The 20,228-nt window shown below is 40.4% G+C and overlaps 2 protein-coding genes and 4 non-coding genes across 9 annotated transcripts; 3 read left to right on the top strand and 3 right to left on the bottom strand.

Moving 5' to 3' along the window:
• Nucleotides 1–223: 223 nt before the first annotated feature.
• On the bottom strand, nucleotides 224–9,701 carry IMP4 (IMP U3 small nucleolar ribonucleoprotein 4). The gene is made up of 9 exons (XM_026684154.2): nucleotides 9,541–9,701; nucleotides 8,685–8,793; nucleotides 7,407–7,490; nucleotides 7,177–7,286; nucleotides 6,611–6,743; nucleotides 5,816–5,970; nucleotides 4,496–4,590; nucleotides 3,266–3,339; nucleotides 224–444 (listed from the first exon to the last, which is right to left on the bottom strand). Exons 1-9 carry the CDS (start codon nucleotides 9,541–9,543, stop codon nucleotides 332–334), a joined length of 876 nt encoding a protein of 291 aa, XP_026539939.1. The 5' UTR covers nucleotides 9,544–9,701; the 3' UTR covers nucleotides 224–331.
• Nucleotides 9,702–10,499: 798 nt separating this feature from the next.
• On the top strand, nucleotides 10,500–16,882 carry VMA22 (vacuolar ATPase assembly factor VMA22). 4 transcript variants are annotated; one of them, XM_087956626.1, is made up of 6 exons: nucleotides 10,500–10,839; nucleotides 12,653–12,843; nucleotides 13,118–13,221; nucleotides 14,566–14,660; nucleotides 15,251–15,412; nucleotides 16,447–16,882. In XM_087956626.1, exons 2-6 carry the CDS (start codon nucleotides 12,715–12,717, stop codon nucleotides 16,569–16,571), a joined length of 615 nt encoding a protein of 204 aa, XP_087812752.1. In that variant the 5' UTR covers nucleotides 10,500–10,839; nucleotides 12,653–12,714; the 3' UTR covers nucleotides 16,572–16,882. The 4 variants fall into 4 exon arrangements, with proteins under 4 accessions (XP_087812752.1, XP_087812754.1, XP_026539941.1 ...); XM_087956628.1 differs by having other exon boundaries at nucleotides 10,823–10,960; nucleotides 12,715–12,843; XM_026684156.2 differs by having other exon boundaries at nucleotides 10,828–10,960.
• A 1,231-nt stretch (nucleotides 16,883–18,113) lies between these two features.
• On the top strand, nucleotides 18,114–18,185 carry TRNAE-UUC (transfer RNA glutamic acid (anticodon UUC)). The gene has a single exon. It is a non-coding gene; the product is annotated as a tRNA-Glu (tRNA).
• Nucleotides 18,186–19,365: 1,180 nt separating this feature from the next.
• TRNAE-UUC (transfer RNA glutamic acid (anticodon UUC)) lies at nucleotides 19,366–19,437 on the top strand. The gene has a single exon. It is a non-coding gene; the product is annotated as a tRNA-Glu (tRNA).
• Nucleotides 19,438–19,868: 431 nt separating this feature from the next.
• TRNAE-UUC (transfer RNA glutamic acid (anticodon UUC)) lies at nucleotides 19,869–19,940 on the bottom strand. The gene has a single exon. It is a non-coding gene; the product is annotated as a tRNA-Glu (tRNA).
• Nucleotides 19,941–20,135: 195 nt separating this feature from the next.
• TRNAE-UUC (transfer RNA glutamic acid (anticodon UUC)) lies at nucleotides 20,136–20,207 on the bottom strand. The gene has a single exon. It is a non-coding gene; the product is annotated as a tRNA-Glu (tRNA).
• Between the last annotated feature and the right edge of the window lie 21 nt (nucleotides 20,208–20,228).

Raw genomic sequence — 20,228 nt, forward strand, 5'->3', positions numbered from 1 at the left:
CCCCATAGACATCTTTAGAACTGGACAGCCAGCTCCAATGTTACCCAGTATGCTTCTGCTTTATACATGTTAGCCAGGAAGGCCAACCAGTCAGAACAAGGAAATGCAAAATCCCCCTTTGTGCTGGACAAACATTATGAGTTCCATGTCAGAATGGGGAAGTCCTGGAATGAGTGAGAACATGACATGAACCAAAAAGATGATCACTCCTAGAACAGGCAGAAAGAAAAAAAGAATGTATTTATGGGAGCAAGCTTGAAGAATCCAGTTCATTTAAGGTCCAATATACGGTCTGCTTCTTTGATGAGAAAGTGGCAGTTTTGAGGCACTGCTACTCAACACTGAGGAATTTTCTCTTCTTGGCTGTGTGGGTGTAGGGGTGCCAGCGCCACTCCACGTCAGCGGTGTTCTCTTGCTCCAGGGTTCCTAGTTTGATCATATATACTGCAATATAAGAGAAGAAAAGTTTGAGCTGGCTGTCATGCTCTGCTTCAGGGAATAAACTCCACAATTCTGTTTTCAGTCTAGTTCGGCTGCAGTCTCTGAATGTCCACAGAAAATGATTCTTTAGGACAGAGGACAAGGAAAGATAAATCCTACCCAAACAATGGAAAGAATCCTTAAAACTCACAGCATTTTATGCTGTGGTGGAGTTCACAGCTGCAGTTAAACGTTAATGGGGTTTGTTAAATATTGGCTTAGTATGTTGAGACCCTAGCCAGTGTAACACAACCAGAGGTTAGGCAATTGCAATACATGTGATCTCAAGCTACCATTATTCTCTAAATCAGGGGTCCCCAACCACCGGTCCGTCGACCGGTACCGGTCCGTGGAACAAGTTGGCGCCCAGCTGATGCTGGTACCGGGCCGCGGCATAAAAAAGGTTGGGGATCACTGCTCTAAATCACAGTTAAGTGACCTAGCTGGGACACATCCAATCTTGTTCTAGAACAACAACCTCCGAACAGCCAGCCAGATACTTCTGAAGCAAACCCTGAAACCACAATAATCATTCCCAGCATTTGAGCCTCACAGATTACATTAAGCAACAGTGCGTTTAAGGATGAATCATGAAGTAAGCCATAACATATTCTAAAGTTGAGGAAACCACACTAGAGTTACTGCAATAGGTGAACCCAGTCACCAGAAGCCATTGTTGAATGGTAGTTATCCCCCACCGCATAGTGCAATGATTCTGACGGACAAAAGCCAAGATTCTGATTTACAAGAAGCCTCTTCTTCATGTGTCAGCTGAGGTTTGAATCAGCAACTTCTTGATTATTATACATGTTCCTAACCACATTAGTCTTTAGATCAGAATGGGAACAGGAAGAGAATCATACTGAACTCTGAGAAGGGTGATCCAATCCAGTCTAGTGTTCCACAGACACAGCAGTCATTTGAAACATCTTGTGACCCATAAATATTGAATAACTATTTTCTCTTCCCTGAAGCAAATGCACAGAAGGGATTTTTTTTCCTCCAGAAGGGCAAGAGCCATAGACAAATCTATACCCTGGTCCAGTTTTTAAAGTGCATAGTGAAAATCCATGTAATATGAGTTATGTATGAAAGGACAAGAAGCACAGCAGCAAAAGATTTTTTTTTTTGCACAGCATTCTCAAATGTGGTGCTCAGTCAAATGTGGTAAACTATAATTCTCATAATTTCCAGCCAATGTGGCCATAGCCCATGAATTACAAGACTTGACCAAACGTAACTAGAGGGCACTGCTCTTGAACAAGGAAGCCACTTCCTTTTAAGAAGCAGCCTTACAGTCAACACCAGCAGAAAACTGTTCCATTATGTCATCTGTAGCACAACAAAGCAAAATGTTGCCTCTTTTTGATAGGAAGGAAATAAGTAGATTGACTCATGCTAGAACTAGAGATCCTTTTGAAAAACACTGTTGTCAACCTCAGGGGAAATCAGATTGTAGCCTTTGACTCTAATTGTGGGAAAAATAACTGAGGATTCCAGTAAAAAATGATGCAATTTGCATACAGTACACTGTGTCTTATTGCTTTAATTGCCATTTGTTGCAAATAGTAGGGCTGGAGATGGGTGTTTCTTCACTGAGGGGTCAGCCATATTTTTAAAAAAGATGGAGTGAAAGCAAGCCGGAGAAAAAGATGGATTTCCTTTCTACACTTGTTTACTCAAAGCCTGGTATTTCTAATATTGATTTGGAGGTTTTACCTGAAAAAAGCTATTCCATTTGATAATGTAGTGACATAATCAATATATTAGCTTTGCCCATCCAAGGGATGCTGAACAATATCTAGAATTCCCAATAGGACTTGCTCCAACAGATAGATTATTCCAAATTTTCCTCCTCATCCTTCTCCTCCTTTTTCTTCTTCACTGCTTTTGATACATACAGTATCAAGTATCAACTACTACAGTATCAAAAGGTTGACTCAGCCTTCCATCCTTCCAAGGTCCACAAAATGGGGACCCAGATTGCTGAGGGCAATATGCTGACTCTGTAAACCGCTTAGAGGGCTGTAAAGCACTGTGAAGTGGTACATAAGTCTAAGTGCTATTGCTACAAAGTTGAAGTTGCCCCTCTGTTCATTGCAGATTTGTTTTTCACATATTTATTCAGTCCACTTGCCAACCAGCTGCCATGTTCAGACTTCTATCTCTTCCAACCACTTAACTGGATTCCCAATACCCATGTGAAATACTGTACATATATACATATATCACTCACTCACTCTCACTCACACACACACAAATCCAGTTTGGTCTAGTGATTAAGGCACCAAGCTAGAAAGCAGGAGACCATGAATCGACCTCAGGTGAGACCATGAGTCTCGCCTTAGGCATAAAAGCCAGCTGGGTGACCTTAGGCAATCATTCTTCCTCAGCCCAGCTCATCTCACAGAGTTGTTGTGGGGAAAATAGGAGGAGGAAAGTGTATTGGATACGTTCACTGCCTTGAGTTACTTATATATATATATAAACTTATATAAATATATATATATATACTTATATAAATATATATATTTTATATATTTTATATATTTTATATATATTTTTATATATATATATATATATATATATATATATATATATATATATATATATATATATATATATATATATATATATATATATATATATATATATATATATTTTAAAAACTCCATAAATAAATAAAGTAGCATATGCTAAGAGAACTCAGTTAAAACTGCTCTGGCAAGTCAGCGAAAGGCAAAGTTTCTGATTTCACAGTTCACAGTTTGATGGTGGTACTTACATTTCATTTCAAACCTTGGCCCAACCTCAGAGAGCTCCACATTCCGATGGTCAGTCTTCTTGTAAACATGGTGCCTGCCCCAGATAGTATTGGCAAATGACAGAGTAAGCACTGGGTAAGAGTAAGAGCAGTCCTCTTCCCCAGCAATCAGGCTCTTTGCTCCCCCCTCCTCCTGAGTTCTCCCCCCTCCCCCCATTAAACACAAGTCCAACCCAAATCCCAGCTGCTAAAACATGGACAAAAGGCAAACACATCATCATTTTAAGCAAAGCAGCAAAAGCCACACACACCCCATATTGGCAAATGTCTCTCCATATATTTGATGACCAAAGATAAATCAAACGGATAGTTGTCTGCCTTTTCAAGTGGCACCACATCTGAGGTGATCTCTTCATTCTCCCCATGGCAGAGCCAGCTACAGGATGCATACAAGCACACAATTCATCCCCTCTACAATTAACAGCACTATCTGTTAACTTCTGTATTCATATTTTCTTTGAGGGCACTGCTAACAACGCAACTTGTTGGTTGACTTTAATTGATTCTACATTAAACAACAGATAAAGCTATATTTTGGTGTTACACGTTGCATGAACCCAACTGCAGCATACCCCAAGTGGAACAGAAGCCAGGGATAAAGTTTATTTCTTTCTTTACAAACTTTTATCCTGCCCATCATTGGGTACTTCAGTGATGGATGGGTACTACACATAAAGTGATTAAATTGCCTGCTAAATGACTGAAGACTCTGAAGAGGCCATTTTCATGACCTATCGTATTTGGAAGCTAGTGGCAATTATTAAATAATGACAATCTCAAACTGATAGCATGTAGCACTAGCTAAATAAAAGTGCTGTGGCTTCCCTCCTTTGGCATTTTGAAAGGATCAATAAAGTGCAGAACTAAAGCAAATCCACACATAAGCCCCCAAATGCCCTCCATGACTGCCCATTCATCTTATTTCCAAGCAGCTTGAAAAATGCTCCCTCATCTTTCTTCGGCCTGAGTCCCTTCACATGTGTTGGGACATTTATCACAATCTGCAACAAGTATAGCAATTATAATCCAACTATTCAGAAGGGACAAAATTGCAGGTTGTTACTACCACGGAGGGCTTTGTCCATGAATAAGACCTCACAACTGGCACCAACAAAGAGTGAAGTTTGTGTTCTCTTGGCTCCGCTCTGGTAAGCATTTCTGCTCAGCCTCACCCAGAAACCAAACATGTACCTGAAGGAGATATAATCATCTTGGTTGGCAAAAGTGATGACCCGCTTGCTGTCATCTTTAGGTACTGGAAACAAGTACTTGAGAATGCTAGTGACCTATGAAGGAGAAAGGGGGAAATGCCAGAACCTTGGGAGTAGAAAGTGGATGATGTGTGGTGAAAGTTGGAAACAATAGTGAATGAAGTATCAAATAGTCCTGTAATCTTGAAGTCAAGTTTTCCCTTAATGGGATCTGATTTAAAGACATACGTAACTGAACATAATTGCAAGATCAAGCTGATAAATCAGACTCAACTCACATGAAAGCCTTTGAATGTGATTGACCATGGACCTCCCATAATCCACAGCTAGAATAATCTTTAGCAACTCAACTAAAATATTATTTGCATGATTTCTGGTGCATAAAAATGTGAGAAAACCTCCTGTGATTATGCCGCTTCTCTGATACATCTTTACTTTGCCCAAAATACCACTGACGGATCCAGGCTAAAGTGGTAATCCTATATTCACTTCTGTAGAGTGGATTCCACTGCTTTCAGGGGCTGAGTTCACAACATGTTAACCTAGGACAGTAAAAGATCTAGCAGCTTTAACCATTTTTTAAAAATTGTAGCTTAGTCTATTGAATAGACCTAGTGCAGTGGTGGCTAAACTTTTTAGGCTCCTGTGTCAAAAATTGTGCGTGTGCTTGCGCACACACGCTCACATACCAGAACCCAGAAGGCAATGCACATGCCCCCCACGACCCTGCACATGTGCGTGCAATCCCACGGCCCCTTACCTGCACTGTGCCTCCCAGCAGATTTTTAGCCTGTTTGAGGCCTTTTTTGGCTTCCCAGGCTTGAGGAAAGCATCTCAGCTTGAAAAATAGGCCTGTTTCGTTACTTCTGTATTTCCGGAAATACAGGAAGTGATGAAACAGGCCTATTTTTCAGGCTGCAGAGGCTTTCCTCAAACCTGGGAAGCCAAAAAGGCCTCAAACCAGCTGAAAATCAGCTGTGAGGCGCATGCATGTGCAGTGCCTGCGGCTCGTGTGCCGGCACAAATGGCTCTGCGTGCCACCTAGTGCCACAGACCTAGTGTGTTCAGCTGCTTTATGATACATTTTGTAAACCCAGAAAACAGCAATCACAATTAGTGACTTTGGCACACACTTTTGCCAGTAGATCTTACTGCCAAGTCAAACAGGATTTCCTGCCCTGCCATGTCTCAGATGTTTTGCAGACCTGCTAGCTACCTTCAACATTTTGATGTTCAATCTCAGGCTAAACAATAGTCAAACACTGAGGAAACAACATTCTGATCTACCACTTCAACTTACCCTCTGTCCAAGATGAGACGTGAAATTGTGGAAGATGAGGTGGGGGTTGGCTTCTGACATGGTGCCGATGTCTGGGATATCATGACGCATGACCACGTTGCAGAGGGTGAAGTAGGCAGTGGGGCCAAAAGGCAGGTGGCTAACTATGAGTCCATCTAAGTAATGAAGAAGTGGGAACAAGGAGCAGAGAAACTAGTTAGGCCCAGTTGCTATCAATGGAAGAAGATGAACCCACTGAAAAAAGAAATCGTTATTATGGCGCAACCTGATATGTGGGAATGATGCTTTATCCACCAATTCTGCTTAAGCCTTGCTCATAACCAGCTACTCCATCTAGCTCAACATCATCAGAAGCTTCAGATGGAAGACTTCCAAACTCTACTTGGAAATCTGGTCTCTGAACCTGGGAGTAGGTGGGTGCACAGCCTACACTTTACCACTAAATATTAACTTCTACCTAGAGTCAAGTAAGCAGCATAGTGGGTTTAAGCTCTTGTCAACCTGAGGCAATTTGGCAAAGGGATTGTTGAACGATAACATAAAGTATCTGGAAGGCTTTCAATTGCTTCTGAAGAGTAGAGCCACTGCTGATAGATTTGACATCAAACAAGCAACTTCAGCCCATTTCCAAATTAGCAAAGTTGCACCTTCTGTGTGATTCCATCAAACTGTCCTCCTCAAGTCCAGTACAAATGAAATAAAATGACCAACGAATCTCTACTGGATATGCTGTGATAGCTACCGGATTCAAACCACAACTATCTAGTGAGTCTGTACTGCTTGCAAATCACTTACCTGGCACCCCTCTATGCTCATGCACCACCAGCAGGTCGGTGACCCCATTGGCTTTGCAGGCACGGACCAAAGCACCCACCTCATGCCTGCCTCGGTTCATTCGCTGTGCCCCAGGGAAAACTAGCTTCACTTCCTAAACAGAACATGGGGAAAACACATGAAATTATAAGCAAGCCATTTACAATCAGATTTCTGAGCAGAAGCAACCGAAGTCACCGTACCTTAATGATAACACGGGTTAGATCACTCTGAATTTTTTTTAATCTGGAAAGCTTGAGCTGAGATCTTAGATGATCCTAGCACACAGCCTCTGTTAGTCCATTTGCTTTGATCTCCTAATTGCCCAGGGCTGAGCTTGATGTCTGGCTCAAAGTAAACCTCTTCAATCTCCTCTGGCAGGCTCTGGTAGCCATGTTTTGTATGAAGTAGTCCCAGAAAGACTGCAGGTCCTCCAATGAGCGAAGTAACATTTCTACTAAACTGCTGAGTCAAGCCTGCCCCATCAACCTGCTTTCTAAAGCCATGCTTCCGCCTAGAGCAGGACAAGACATTTACTGTTTACTTACTTTGGCAAACATTTTGAGGCGAGAACTGGGGTCACGGGAAGTGGTAACCATAATACGGGGATCCTCCACTCCAGCCCAGCGGTATTCATCATCTATATGACTTGTCACTCCTGCCAGACCAATGTCAGAATTACAAACCTTCCAGAGACAGACAGATTCCCCAGAAAGCATTTAGAGGGTTCGAGATTGGGGACAGTAGCCCAGAGGTTTGGCTCCAATGACCCACTCACCTTCTGCCCCTCCGTCATCAAACTCCAATGCTTTCTGGAGGACCAGGGCTTCTTTCCGAAGTTCTGTGGGAATCAAGCAGTTCTCTGGAAGGGAAAAAGACACAGATGACTTTTTAAAAATTGTAAAAATCTGCATTATTGTGTGTGTTATTGGTTCATTTAAACGAATTGTAATTCTCCCAACTCCCAACAACTCTAGATGGTTTACCACTTAAAGTAAAAATCACAAAACATTATACAAATAATATCTCTGATTTTTATAGTATAAAAGAATATATAAAATACAATAATTCAAGCAGACTGAACATAAAAAAACAAATAAGGAAAAGAAAAAATAAGACAAATATAAGATGAATTCAATTTTTATGGGGAAGCAAAGCTGAGGTGAGAGGATTCTTCCATTCACTAGCTAGCATGCCTGTCATTATTTATTTTAGATGAGTACTGTAAGAACTGCAAGGCCTAGCTCTTTCAACTGGCTTTTGAAAAGTTTATGAGGGTAACATTCCCACCTATTTTATTTCTGTATTTATTAGAATTATATCCTATTCTTTCCATTTTCCAAAATATCTTATTTCTCCTCCAATTTTATACCCAGAACGGCCATCTTTTGAAATTGGTAAATGGAAACTGCCTGGTGAAATGTCAGCTCCAGGGCTGAAGTGAGCCTTGAATCTGGCTCTTCCTTATCCTAGTACAATCATCACACTATACTGGCTTTCTCAAAAACTACTTTTCAACAATTCTGTGAGATTGGCTGGCTGAAATATAACATGGCTTAATACATCATAATATCCTTTCTTAAAACCCAACCTTTGTTCGATTAGAATGCCAGACAAGCACTACAAGACACTTAGTTTCAAATCTCCACAAAGCTATTAATTCATGGATAATTGCGCACTTAGTCTCCCTTTCAAGGTTATTTGTGAAGATCCCTTTTAAGGAGAAATCTTGAGTAAATGAAAGGAAACATGGGGAACAATTGTAATAAGCAAATAAAAAAGCACGTGTTCAGTTATACGACAAACTATACATGCTTTCTTAGATATAGGATCCATTTAGTAGGGCTTACTTAAAGGCCAAGTGTCCCTCAAGAAAAATAGAATAGGAGAATAGGATAGGATAGGATAGGATAGAATAGAATAGAATTCTTTATTGGCCAAGTGTGATTGGACACACAAGGAATTTGTCTTCGGGGCATAAACTCTCAGCGTTTCACATTCTCACAAAATGCAATCCTATTGTTATATATTGCAATTCCAAGTCATTAATGTGTACCATCCAACGCCTTTTTAATTTTTTCTTTCTTTTCTTGGAGAGTCCGGAGTTTTTCTTCTTGAGCTTTGCGGTAAAGATATTCCCGCCTCTGACGAGCCTCCCGACGTAACTAAAAAAGTAGAAATGCACCAATTAGATTCATTAAGATCTTTTTTGTTGTTGTTTTCCTTCTGACTTCAATATACCTAGTGATGGGAGAAAATGGATCTGTCCTGAAACATTTGTTAAAAATCCAGAAATTTTTAACTTTTGAGTTACATGCATTCAGAATAAGTCCTATCAAACTTGGTTGGATTGCTAAGTAAACATTTGAAGAATTATGGGCTAATTTTTTTAAAAATATGTAACCAACACTGACTGTCTACTATTGACCTCACCCCTTTCCTAAGAGGTCTGTAGGGGGCGTGCATAAGCGCACCAACGTGCCTACCGTCCCTGTCCTATTGTTTCTCTTATTCTTCTTTTATTTTTCTTATATGTACCATTTCATGTATTCACAACTATGTATACACTTATACTTATTATCTTGTAAACAATTGGCAAATCAAATAAATAAAATAAAATAAATAAATAAGCTACTGTAATTCAATGTACCTAGAAAACAACAGGCCGAGAAGCCTGATCAAAGTATAGGTAACTTCTAAAAGTATACGCAAAATCTATGCTCTTTGCCCCGAATTAGTCTAGATTAGAATGTCTACTATGCCGAGGCTTCATTGATTCGAATCGCTGGACAAAATCTAAACTGAGCTATCTGGAAACTCTGTCTCCATTCTCTTAGCCAGAAAGCAAAAACAATTATTGCTCATTTTTCCAAAAGGAAAATACTGCTTGATGCACAAAATTCAGTTCTTACCATGATCTCCCTAAATTAGAACATCCCAGACTCGACCACGTTACGATTCACTTTCTTTCAATCACTTCCGCCCTTGAGGTCGGTTCTCATTGGTCAGGAGAAACGGCCTATAACAGATGAGAATGAAAAAGCCAAAGAGAAGCCTCAGGCCCACACCAAACATGGCAGAACAAAGGAAGGTGACGTAATGAGAACGCGTGCCCGAAGCCTCCATGGCGACGTCGCTAAAATGCGCGCGCACATGATGGGGTGCAAAGTCTAATGGTGCTTACGAATAGCAATAGCCCTTATATACCGCTTCATAGTGCCTTTATAGCTTTACAGGCTGTTGAGTACCGGGTAACATTGTTGAGATTTTCTTTTTTAATGGAATCTTGAAATACTGAGGTCTAGGTTTTTTTTTCTCTCCCCTCTGCCTTCTTTCTGTGCCTCTCCAAATCCCTTCCAACAGTAGGCGAAAAAAGCATAAATGTGGAAGAAAGATCTAGTGGATCCCGTTTCATATTTCGTATATTTTTCCACACTTCTTCCCCCATAGATTCTAATCTGAAGGACAAATGAAAATGCTCTTGTGGGCTTCCTGGAGAGAAACTGGAACTGAGTTGCCAGCATTCATACCATCGCCAGACTGCCTGCACAAAATATTTCGATCCACTGGATATTTTTCAACCCCTATTTGATACCATATATCCCCCGGCCTTTTGTGTGTGTGTGTGGGGGGGGGGATATCTATTTGGCCAGCTTTATCGATACAAAAGAGATCCCATCACCGCACTTGCCCGAAATATCAGAGCGCGCTGCATACACATAAGCCCGCACACCACACACACACACACAAAACCCCTTAATAATAATGATCCCCGTTTAAGCCTCTAGAACAGAGGTCTCCAAATTTGGCAACTTTAAGACTTGTGGACTTCAACTCCCAGAATTCCTCAGCCAGCTGGCTGAGGAATTCTGGGAGTTGAAGTCCACAAGTCTTAAAGTTGCCAAGTTTGGGCACCCCTGCTCTAGAACAATGGTTCTCCACCCCAGCAACTTCAACTTATGTGGACTTCAGCGAGCTGGTTGGAGAACTCTGGGAGTTGAAGCCCCCACATCACTGCTGAGATTGAAAAACGCCACTCTAGAGATAAAAGGGGGGTGGGACTTCACAACCGGAAGCGGCATATGCTTATGATCCGAAGCTTCTATTGTCGCTTTTCTATCTCGGTTTGCAGCCGGCTGGTCAAAGATGAACATTTCTGATCTCATTGGCCGTGGAAGAAGAGAAGGTGGAGTCATGTTTCAAAGGCAGAGGTACAGGAAGTCAATTGCGAAAAACGGGTCGGGTACAGTAGTTAGAATTCAGGGCAGGAAGGTTGAGCGTCTTGGCTAGAAGAAGACCTATGAAGTTACGCGGATATATTTGCTGACGAAGGTATCATTCTTTCGATTACCGATCACAGTTGCAGGTAGAAAGAATGAGGGGCTTGTGGCGTCTCAGGATTCTTTTGTTGTGGCGTCATAAATTACAATTAGAGTAGAATAATATTTCGATCCACTGGATTTTTTTCAACCCCTATTTGATACCATATATTCCCCGGCCTGGCAACTCAGTTCCAGTTTCTCTCCAGGAAGCCCACAAGAGCATTTTCATTTGTCCTTCAGATTAGAATCTATGGGGAAGAAGTGTGGAAAAATATATGAAATATGAAACGGGATCCACTAGATCTTTCTTCCACATTTATGCTTTTTTCGCCTACTGTTGGAAGGGAATCGGATTTGGAGAGGCACAGAAAGAAGGCAGAGGGGAGAAAAAAAAAACCTAGACCTCAGTATTTCAAGATAGCTGGAAGAGACCTTGGAGGTCTTCTAGTCCAGTCCCCTGCTCAAGCAGGAAAACTATACTATTTCAGATAATTGACTGACCCTAGACTCTTCTTAAAAACCTCCAGTGGTGGAGCGCCCACTATTTCTGAAGGCAAGCTGTTCCACTGGTTAATAGTCCTCACTGTGAGGAAGTTTCTCCTTAATTCCAGGTTGTTTCTCTCTTTGCTTAGTTTCCAACCATTGTTTCTTGTCCTGCCCTCTGGTGCTTTGGAGAATAAGATGACCCACTTTTCCTTGTGGCAGCCCTTCAAATACTGGAATACTGCTATTGATTCTCTAATATCAACACAAATTCACCATTAGCTTTACAGTAATGCAACATGCTCATGTAATGTCTGGCCCTTGAAATGACGGGTGTAGTGAAGCAGAATAGACTCGTGGATCAGTCCTCAAATGTCCTACCTTACTCACTTTGAACTCTGGAGGAAGGTTGGAAAAATAAAGTATCGAATATGCAGTTTACATGTTTTAAAAGGGAAGAGAAAGGTGAAGGAGAGGTGATATTGAGTCTAATGAAGTAGAGCAATTCTGGATATGTCTACTCAGAAGTAAGTCTTCCTGACTCCAGTGGGCTTTTGGCTGGTATTGTCACCACAATACCTGACTGGGATTGCTCCTACTGTAAGTTTGTTTGCCAAAGGAAGCTTATTTTGAGTCTTCCTTTATTCCTTTCCATCAGCAGAAGTTGTATTGATTCAGACAGGTTTTTATCTGAGAGTGTTTTGTAAATATGGACACAGATCCAAATATTGATTATCTGGATGGAAAGAAACAAGCTTTTCTCACCTTTCCTTGCTCTTGTAGTACTACATGCTTTCTAAATAGTGCACAAACAGTTGTAAGGTACTGCTAAATGAGGTAGAGAGCCTGAAAAGATAGTGGGATCCTTTAAAAAAATCATTCTGTCAGCATTGCTCACTTTGCCTTGTTTTCAGAGGTCCTTCATTCTCCACTGGAGCTTATCCCATTCAGTGGGTTTGTCCATCTTCTTTAAAATATATTGAAAAAAATACTGCTGTTAGGACAAAAGGCAAGGAATCTGCTTCTGCAAGTTGTATGCATCTAAATCTGGCTCGAACTAATGGTTGAATAGGTTGCAAATGGATTTAATTGCTTAATTTGTGATCTTACTCATTTTTTTCCTGTTGTGGTTTTCAACACTTTGATGGAAAAGTAGTGCACAAATTAAATATATAATATAACAATTTACATCAACATGGATGTTTATCTATTATAACAGAAACTCTTGAAACCTGTGTGACACAAGGTCGAATAGGATCAATTGCACAATTTTCCATTCAGATGGCTCCCGCAGAGGACGTTGAACAAATTGAAATATGCGAGGAATTGGACCGTGTTATCCTTCACCTTTTTGATGCTCTTGAAATGCTCCAGACCAAGAGAGAAGCTTTCAATGGCATGGTGGAGCAGGTGAGAACATGGCACATAAGACCTTGGTAAAGGCCAAGGGCATGCTGCCAAATGATGGAGTCATTTTCCCTTTCCCCAGCTCTTGCTGCAGTTGAGCAGAGCTGTTGATTCCTTTTTGGGAAATGTGTCATAGACTTCCCAATGTCCGAAAATCCAGTATCAGTTCATTCCCTTTTCAAGATGACTAAGGATTCTGGCAGTTGTAACTGTTCACATTAAAGTTATCTGGTCAGAAAGATTGCTGTAAGTTGTGTTTTTGATTTTGCCTTTCCAGGGTTGGTTCTCACTCTCCAAATCTCGCTATGCCATGGGTAACAAATCTGTATCTACCCTGCAATATGGACACCAGATGACACCATCTATTCAGATAGAAACTAGGTGAGTGGGAAAATTACTGGATTTTGGCAAGGAGGGAACTTCTATGGTGGGGAATAAAGGCAGAAACTGCAATCATACATTGTGCTAAACCAAAATTTGGTTGCCTTGCTTTTGGTTTAGTTATACAGACACAATCATTGTGCTTAATGAATTATGATTTATGGCTCAATGTGTTGTATAAACTCAGTCAAGTTAAGAATGAGTTCCAATCCTCTGTCTATCTTTATCTCAAATTTCTATCTAAGTCAGAACTTGGACTTATGAAGAGACTGCCCATTAGTACAAATGGTAGACAAAATTTTCCTTCCTCAAGCCTATGAACCACTGAAACCACACAATATTTTCATGAACTGCTGAAAACAGGCTCTATATTATTTATTATTAAATTTATATTCTGGCTATCTCATTATCCAATATTAAAAATACACATGACTTCAACAGTTCATGAAAACATTGTATGGCTTCAGTGGTTTAGCATCTCAAGGAAGGAGAATGCCGTCCGTCATTTTAATAATAGCCAGCCCATTCACAACTATAAGGTGTTTATAAATCAAATGTTCTTAATCCAGGGGCTAATAGTAAGTAGCTAGCCAGTATAATGACTTTCAATGAAAAGGAAAAAGAATAACTAGGTGCTTTTCCTCTTGCCTTTTGAATTTTTCTAAAAATAGATGGCATCTATTTTGTGTTATTTTTATTGGAACCTCCCTGCAAATATTTAAACTATTATTTCAGATATTTAGTGCTATTATTTCCATTGCCATCCAGCATGGGAATGGTAGGAATTAAATAGCTAGATGCATCAGATTGGAGAAGTTTGCTCCATTCCATAATAGCTTTTCCAAAACATCAGGTCATCCTAATAATTCCAGGAATTGTTAATCCAACTCCCTTTGTAAGAAGGGACTGTTTCACTTGGCTTCATTCAATCAAACTTTAATTATGAGAGCTAAGGTTTTAGACAAGTGAGATAAGTTTTACTATGGATCATTTTGGATTGTTTTGTTGATAAAATCAGTACCGGAAGATTGTTTTATTTCTTTGATTTTGGGATGAGGACTGGAGAAAGAGATTCAAATCCCCATTCCATGTGGAAAACTCTTTGGAAAATCTTGACCCAATAGTTCCCTCATAACCTGATCTACATCACAGTGTTGTTCTGGAATAACGTTGATAGGGGCAATTATATTGTACACCTATAGAGAAAGAGAGAGCTAAAACTGAAATGATCTCTATCTCAGTGAGCCCCAAATAATATGATCCTTATTGCCTGTGCCTTGGAAGTGAGTCGGTTTCAAGCTAAATGCTCAGTCTTGTATATGACTCTCTATTTGTTCCATCTAGCAAGGCAGAAGATGGGCAGATTCAATTTCAGGTGACCACAGAAGATGCTTTCAAAAGCCCAGCTTTTGTGGAAGAGATTGGCCCCAGTGAACAAGGTAAAGGAACAAAACCCATAAGATTTTTGAACCCACTTGATCAGAATTCATAAGAAACTGCAATCATTTCCCAAGGTCTGTCTGAATCTTTCCCTGGCTCTTAAAATGACTATTGGTTACTATATTAATACTAAAAACCAAAGATGTAACAATTTGGTGAAATAAACACTGTACAGTAGAAACACAAATCAGAATAGAATAGAATAGAATACTTTATTGGCCAAGTGTGATTGGACACACAAGGAATTTGTCTTGGTGTAAATACTCTCTATACATAAAAGAAATGATATATTCGTTAAGAATCAAGAATCATAACATACAACACTTAACGATAGTCATAGGGTACAGTCAGCAATCAAATCATACTAGGAAACAGTCAATCAGAAATTCTTTGTCCCCAATAATATGAACACTTAGAATGCATTTCTGGAAATACCAGAAATCAGCCTCAATCACTCTTCAAAGATAGGGATGAGAACTGTCCAACTGTGCTTTCTAAAACAACCTACAATAGGCATCCTGAGAATTGTAGTTCAACAACATCCATTTCCCTGCTCCCTTGATTGAAGGTACTGTTTGATTGCTTCTAGTTGTACGACGACGAAAAGGTCCAGGAAAAGCAGAGGATGTGGCCCAACCCCAGAATGCAGCATCCAAGCCTGCAGAGACCTTAGGCCACCAAGATCCCCTGAACTGGTTTGGCATCCTTGTGCCTCAAAGCCTCCGACAAGCTCAGAAGACTTTCCGAGAAGGTGAGGCAAATGGCAGCTGGGATAATCGCAATGAATGCCATCTGCACTTCTGTCCCCTTCTGATTCCTTGTCTAAAGATCTAAGAAAATTACTATCATTTAGCTGTTGCTTTCTTTTGTGAAAGCTGCTACTTGGGTAGCAGAACATCAATTGGAGGAGTTGCTCAGTGGCTAAATTCTGTTCATATTATGGTAGTCACTATCTGAGGAATTAGACTAAATTTCTGGTATTCAATTCAAACCTATTGTGGCACTTCCTACAAGCAATAAGGGTGTTGCTTCTGATCTGTAATTTATGTATTTATTATTAATTTATTCTATATCCCATCTTTTATTTTTATAAACAATGCAAGACGGTGAGCATAACTAATGCTCCTCCTTCTGATTTTCCCCACAACAGCAACCATGTCAGATGGGTTGGGCTGAGAGGGAGTGACTGGCCCAAAGTCCATGAGCTTTTTAGAGATCTTCACCATTCATAAAACAGTTTTTCCAACCCAAATGCCACATGGATAAAAGAAGATTCCAGCTGCTGGAATTCCTAGTTATAGCTTGGCAAAATGGAAGTTGGGCATTCTATCATATCTGGAAACAATCCTATTTAGGGGACAGTGTAGAGCAGGGGTCCCCAACCACCGGGCCGCGGACCGGTACCGGGCCGCGGAACAAGCCTTACCGGGCCGCTGGTTGCTGGGCGCCGCCATCTTTTTGGTAAAAAAGCAATTTTTCGTCAAAAGATGGCGGGCGCCAGCTCGGTGAGCTTTTCGGGTAGAAAGCCATTTCTACCCGAAAAAGCTCACGGAGCGCTAGCGCCGCCATTTTTGACGAAAATCACTCCGTGACGTCACCGGAAGTGATTTTTCGTAAAAATGGCGGCGCCCAGCTGACGCCGGAACCGGCGCAGGCGCCCAGCTGACGCTGAACCGGGCAGCGGCGTCGAAAAGGTTGAGGATCCCTGGTGTAGAGTTTTTCTTTTTAAAAATACTATTTAGATTTGCCTGCTGATAACCCCTTTTTTGTCTTGTGCTGTTTCAGGGATCCACCTGGCTGCAGAAATTGCCTCAATACAAAGTGAAATTGAGGCCACTAGAAGTTATTACCAGTCACTGCTGGAAAAAAAACAAAAACTGGTAGCTGGAAAGAAGCAGTACTCTCCTTGATCAGTAATGATCATCTCTGCTGATACAATAAAAGCTATAAACTTTAGCTTATATTTACTGGAGTAGTTTTGGAAATCTCCATATTTGTCCTGAACTGTTTTTAAATTTCTATGTAAAAGGTAATTATAATTATTAATGGCTTTGTAAGTTACAGATGCACTTTAAAAAGATTGTTTGCACAAAGCTAAAAATGGATGTATGTATTTTAAAATAAAGCATAGCTGGAAAATCTAGCTTGTGTATATATTCTTCATTTTGCCCTTTTTTCTTATTTGTCTGAGGCAATATGTCTCTTAAAGTATTGAAACAAATGTCTTTGATTTGTAGTTTGATTTTCATATGTCTTATATGCTTTCATCATAAGCAAATATTTTCTGTCTATCAAACCAAAAACTGATTTACATGAGACACAAGTTTCAATTATGATGACTGTTGTAGGGGCTTTTTAAAATATCTTGAAGGAAAAAAGTGGAAACCCCAAAGAAATAGGCCCCTATATTGTCTGACTTGGATGTGTATCTCTTTAAGAAAAAGTTCAACAGTGAAACTATGGTTTTTATTTTAATAAAAATTTCTCCTCTGCCTATTGTGATTACTGATATTTTAATTTCTTCTAATGACAAAGTTGTGGTGATTTTGAAAACCAGTCCCTAAACCACTCTTTTAAAGTTACTGAGATTGACAGAGGAATATTGGAAATTGCCTCAAATCAAATAACACCCGGTGACAACATGGTGGGGGTGGGTGGATTTAATTTTTATTTCTTTTATGTGCTGTTTTTGCATCCCTGTAAGGTGCCTTGAGTCGCCATGTTTTTCTAAATAAATTTTCTAAATAAATAAATAGATACATTGAGTTTACATCACACTGAATCAGTGTGCTGTTGGGTAAACCTACCATAGTTATCATAGCTTATTCAAAAGTCACCTGTTTCCTTATTCTATTTTTAGTAAGCAATTGGATTTGGGGGTTTCAGGTGGAGATGTTCCTTCTTATATCTGCTGGAGTTGCTCCAGCAAATTGGAGCCAAAGGGTTCCCACAAAGGTGAGCTCAAACGCTGAAGAAGTGTACCTCCCTTACAAGGGTTTGTCATGATGAACCCAGACATACTGCAAATGCCCCCGAGGGGAGAAAAAGGAGACAGACACATCTAGATACATGGTGAGCTGCTGCAGAATGTCTTTAAGAAGACCTGGCTGAATCATGCCCATCCTTTACAGAGCACAAAGCTTTTGTATATTTGAGCATTAAGTACAAAAAGTTAAAAAGTCTACCACCACTGTCCAAGTGCAAGAAAGAAACAAGACCAGAAAATGCTTAATGAGGTTTTCAAGGTTACTGATTTTATTCCTGAGGAATGGGTGAGAAGATAAAAAAAAAATAGCTTAGTGCATTAGGGATGCTAACCAAAGCTAAGTTACCAATATATTTTTTAAATTAGATAGTAATTGGTACAAGAAATTCAAGACTTGAGAAACGTAATTGCCTTTATTGAGCTGTTATCTCTATCAGTCAGTTGTGCTAGCATTTGGACAGTTTCCTCCCATATGGTCTAGCGGTTAGGATTCCTGGTTTTCACCCAGGCGGCCCGGGTTCGACTCCCGGTATGGGAAGAACAGCTTTTCTTAAAGTTTTCTAGAAATCGTTCACTGTGGAGACATGAGCATTAGCAAAACAACTAGAGCAACCCTTCTGCTTTTTGTTATTGGATCGAGAGCTAATGGGAAGACAGTTTCGTCCCTCGGGACTCTAAAAGAAGCGAACTTTAGAAAAAGCTTGTTGCTAACAGAGATGTTTAGAGAGAGACCACAATATGCAGTTCGGCTTCTTCTAACTCTCGTGTATGTGTGTAGATAAGACATAAAAAGAATCGGATTTTTTATTTATTTATTTATTTATTTTGCAAGTAAAAAAATGGACGGGCATCTGGGACCAGACTTGACCTTACTGGGACCTTTAAAGGCGAACTTCCCTGGCCTGTCAGTAGGGGTCGCTACGCCTTTAGAGTTGCTTTCCAAAAGTACCGCTATGCGGAAGCAGGGTGGGGAGCAGACAAGGAGGAAACCCTTGATCTTGGTGAGGTTGCGAGCAGGAATGGGGGCCTTTAAGAAAGGCAACCTATAGCTCGGCGTGGCACAAAGAACATCGCAGCGGCCACATTTTTAACAGTTCGCGTGCCTGTTCTTATGTCAAGTTGCCTCTAAAGTGGCAATGTGAGCTTAAAATCTGTCTTGCAAATAAATTAATAATAATGCAAAATAATGCAAAATCCCCTAGTTTTCAGAGATTCGACAAGAGGCAACGGTGGAGGGAAATTGCATCTAGATCCACACCTGGGTTCGCATCCTTAAAGCACCGGCTTAAAGTTATTAGAAGCGACCAAGTTGGGACCGGTATCTCTTCTAGAGCCTGGAGTCACTTTTTCCCGGCTTTCAGCAAAGCGGGAAGGGGCTTCCTCTGTCCGGTTAGCACCGGCCCAAGAGAAGGCCCAGCCTGCTGCCCTTCTCCCGAGTCCGAAACTCCCTTGCTGAAGAAAAGGGATCGAAAGCATGGGACGGTTTGCACGCAGGGTTCGTCCAAAGAGGCCTTCGTTCAAGGCGAACCTCGTCAAACTTGAGAGCCGATAACGTGAATTTGACAAGCCCCAAAGTGAATTGGAGTCTCTCTACTTTCCGGGATAAATTGCCTATTTATCATGTTACATTAATTAATTCTTGCGAATCTGGTAGTGACAGAATTTAACCTGGAACATCAGATTGAACTTCTGATGGTTGAGCTAGGTTTTACATACTCTCCCATATGGTCTAGCGGTTAGGATTCCTGGTTTTCACCCAGGCGGCCCGGGTTCGACTCCCGGTATGGGAAAGTTGGGGTTTTATAACAAAATTCTTCTCATGTTCCATTCATCTCCATCATGTTTCTTCCTTAATTCATGAAAAAGCATTGGTGGGAATTTTTGCAAAAAATATGAACTTTCATGCTGTTTTTAAAATGAAGAAAGGGAGCATCCGGCTTCAGATCTTATAAATGACAACAGACGCATTTTATGAAGCCTCTAAAGAAATCAATGATCTGAATATTTCTCGGAAACTTATACAAATCACCTCCATATTCCTTTTGTCCAGTTGATGCATCAATTCTGTTTGTCCTCTTTTAAGAATATTGCTTACACTGAAAGAACCTTTAGAACCTGATACCCTGCTCTTTGTAATCAAGTAAGTTTGAAATTTCAGTGGATTTTAACGGTTTTAAATAGAAAGAAATCCATTTTTAAATTTTTTTAAAAAAATATGCTTTTCCCATACCGGGAGTCGAACCCGGGCCGCCTGGGTGAAAACCAGGAATCCTAACCGCTAGACCATATGGGAGAAGACGTAATTTAGCTTCTTGTGAACTAAGTTGATATTATAGCGTTTAGTACTCGTTCTCATTTTCAATAATCTGTGCACTTTCGATTTCTAAAGAACAAAGTATACAGTACTGTAGGGTACTTTGAAATTAGAAAAAAAAATGGAAGAGAATTCCTAAAAATCAAAAATGAAACACACACAAAAAAACCCTTCTTCCCATACCGGGAGTCGAACCCGGGCCGCCTGGGTGAAAACCAGGAATCCTAACCGCTAGACCATATGGGAAGGACTTACAAAACGCTTCCA

Source organism: Notechis scutatus, chromosome 2, assembly GCF_049901735.1.
Source record: "Notechis scutatus isolate UNSWTSFEM ecotype Mainland chromosome 2, rNotScu1.2, whole genome shotgun sequence".
Classification (NCBI taxonomy): domain Eukaryota; kingdom Metazoa; phylum Chordata; class Lepidosauria; order Squamata; family Elapidae; genus Notechis; species Notechis scutatus.